We start from the raw sequence: 2,798 nt of genomic DNA, 5'->3' as shown, positions 1-2,798 counted from the left end.
GGTAAGGTCCGGACATGTGTCCCGGGTCACGGAGTTACCCACGCGAGTTGGATATGCAGGGTCGGTGTGAAGAGTTAGGCCCAGCGTGGACATAAGTTCCGCCAATTTACGTCCACGTTTCTCTTCACGTGCATACCCCCAGAGTGTGCTGGGGGCATTAAAATCACCCACAATCACCAGAGGGTACCTGCCCGCAGCCTTTAAAGTGCGGCTAAAAAGGTCTGCGAATGTAATGTTGCTTAGTTTCGGTGAGCAATAAATGTTTAGCACGTGCAGTGGCGGGTCCTGTTTACGCAGCGGAAGGAGTGTCACCATCACGTACGAGAAAGCTGGCTTAAGGTCGAGATTAACTAGGTTGGCCGTATAATTTTTGTGCACGCAGATGCAAGATAAAGGGTCCTGCTGAAACGTAGTATAGTTCGTGAGTGTGGCAGCACTCCCTGGCTCCTGGAGGGCTACCACAGCAGGAAGGTTTTGAAATGCTGCGAGGAAAAGCCGGAGGTTGGCGCGCTTAGTGTGAGCCTTAAAGCCCCGACAATTCCACTGGGTGATTTGGATGGGAGTGGCCGTATTGGATCGTGGGGACTTCCGAATTCCAAGGGTGCCCGCCATGGTCAGTGGAGTTAACGAGCGATTGCAGTGGCGGTGCTCTCGAGCCAGCACTCGCGGGGAGGGGGGTGTCCTCAATTCCGGAGGCGGAGCAGCTGTCATCATCCTCAAATTCGATCTGTCGTCGAAGCGTTTTAAGGTACCGGCCGGACACGTCCTTAATTGGGCCGGCTCGTTTGGTGAAACGCGCAACTTGTTGGGCTATCAGGGTAGAGATGGTTTCTGTCATTTTAGCAATGGCGGCATTTACAGCCGCTGAGATTTGGGTTTCGAGGACAGTTATACGGCTGTCCATACGGACCTCAAGGGTGTTCACACGAGCCTCGAGTGCGGCAACCGCGTCTGCCACCCCCACCCCGGTCTCACTCTCCATTACCTCTACTGCGGGGGGAGGAGGAGCGGAGACTAGTTGGGTCTGTTTGGCCTCGGCTTCCGCTAGTCTTTTCTGTAACGCTTCGATTTGTGCCTGAAGTTTGGGAATAATATTTTGGTCGGCGTTACGCGATGAAGAGGGATGATAGGGGGGATGAGGAGGCAGCTCTACCCGTACCACCCACCTGCTTTCCGTTTTTGACGGCGTTGGCCCATGGTCCGGCTTCGCCGCATGGTTGCGTCGTCGGCTGCTTTTCGTTTCCTCCAGTAGGGGAAGCGGGCTTGTCTGTCTTGGCGACTTCCCGGCGTGGTGGCTCACTGGGAGTCTGATCTTTGCGTCGTTTTTTGGACGCCCTTTTGGACTTTCTGCCCTGTTGGGCGGCCACCTTGGAATTACGGTACTTGGCCGTACATGCTCGAGAGTTTGTGGCGTGTGCTCCACCGCACACAGAACATACGGGTACACATTCATGAGGGGCCCGCACCCCCTCCTCTACAAGCGGAACCTGCTGTCCACACAGGCCACACGTATCCGGTCGTGGGTTGGGACAAGTGTCCATCCGATGGCCGACGACACCGCACTTGCCGCAGGCCGGGATCGTCCGGTAGTAGGGTTTGACGGGGATCAGCATTGCGTCGTAGTGAACAAAGCGTGGCTTCTCCTTGCCGGCGAAAGTTACACGCGCCTTGTTCGATGTGCCAAATTTACGCACCTCGACGATGGTGCCTGACCTCCAGCGTACGCTGTCTCGGAGCGTTTCCGTCGTATCTGTGTTGCGGACTACGATAACTCCGTGGCAGACATTGCTACCATCTTGTCGCAGGTACCCGTTGAGCAGAACCTGCCTGTGCTCGATGTTTACCGCGAAGTCCCCGATCATTTTGTCCGCCGTGTCAGGGTCCGGGGTGTAAATCACGATCAAATTTTGCTCTCTCGATGGAATAACTGTCAGCGTCTCAGCTCGCTTGGGCCCGAGGTATGCCTTAAACGCAGTCCCGTACCAGTTCTCTGAGAAAGCATCATGCAATGAGATGCACTCTCGTGGCTTTACGACGATTACATAGTCGTCCGGACTCGGTTTCGGAAACGGGCGAGGCTTCCATTTGGTGAGAAACTTGCCCTTGCATCCCACAGCGCGCGAAGCGGGAGGCTGCGTCTTGTCAACTGGCGTGCCGGATGCCGGGGCAGCGGCGGACGCCGCCTTCTTGGCGTTGGCTTGCGAGCGGCGTTCCACCGCGTCGTTGAGAGCTTGGCTCCGAAACCTCGGTGAAGAAGCAGAGTTTGGCGTTTCGGAAATCGTAATCGTTTCCCACGTCATGGCATGCGGGTCGTATCCACGCTGCATGAGAATAGCGTCCATGTTGCCTCGGAAAGCCGGTCCCACGCCGCCGGGCGTTGGCGTCGCCGTTTGGCCTAACGGCGTCGCCAACGTGGTCGGGTGATGATCGGCCGTAAAGTTGTCAAAAACGGGCCCACCTGGATGACACTGGTATCCACGTGTTGCCTGTGAGTTGCCGAAACGATTGATGTTGGTCTTGACGGGCTCCTGTGAAGTTGCCCGTGGTTCCAGCCGAAAATCAGCGGAGCCGAAGCGCAGCACGTCCTACATCATCGCGCGCTTGCAGCGCCCCCCCCCCCCCCCCCCCCGACTACATGGCGGGATCCCTTCGCACTCTGGCGCAACTTCCGTCTTCTCCTGATATCTCATCTCGGCTGCTCGGTTAAATACCTTGTGCGCGACATTCCAGACGGTTCTCGTCATTTCGTCGGCGCGATACGCAGCGAAGGCTGGGAAGAGGGCAAGACGGTTGGCACG

General features: G+C 56.9%; 1 protein-coding gene across 1 annotated transcript; it reads right to left on the bottom strand.

Annotated features, from left to right (window-relative positions):
* Positions 1–1,106: 1,106 nt before the first annotated feature.
* Positions 1,107–2,342, bottom strand: LOC142817620 (uncharacterized). Its single transcript, XM_075894675.1, has one exon. The coding sequence runs from the start codon at positions 2,340–2,342 to the stop codon at positions 1,107–1,109; it is 1,236 nt and encodes a 411-aa protein (XP_075750790.1).
* Positions 2,343–2,798: the final 456 nt, after the last annotated feature.

This window comes from Rhipicephalus microplus, chromosome 5 (assembly GCF_043290135.1).
Source record: "Rhipicephalus microplus isolate Deutch F79 chromosome 5, USDA_Rmic, whole genome shotgun sequence".
Lineage (NCBI taxonomy): Eukaryota > Metazoa > Arthropoda > Arachnida > Ixodida > Ixodidae > Rhipicephalus > Rhipicephalus microplus.
Note: the sequence above shows the minus strand (reverse complement) of the source record. Positions and strands in the feature narration are given on the sequence as shown.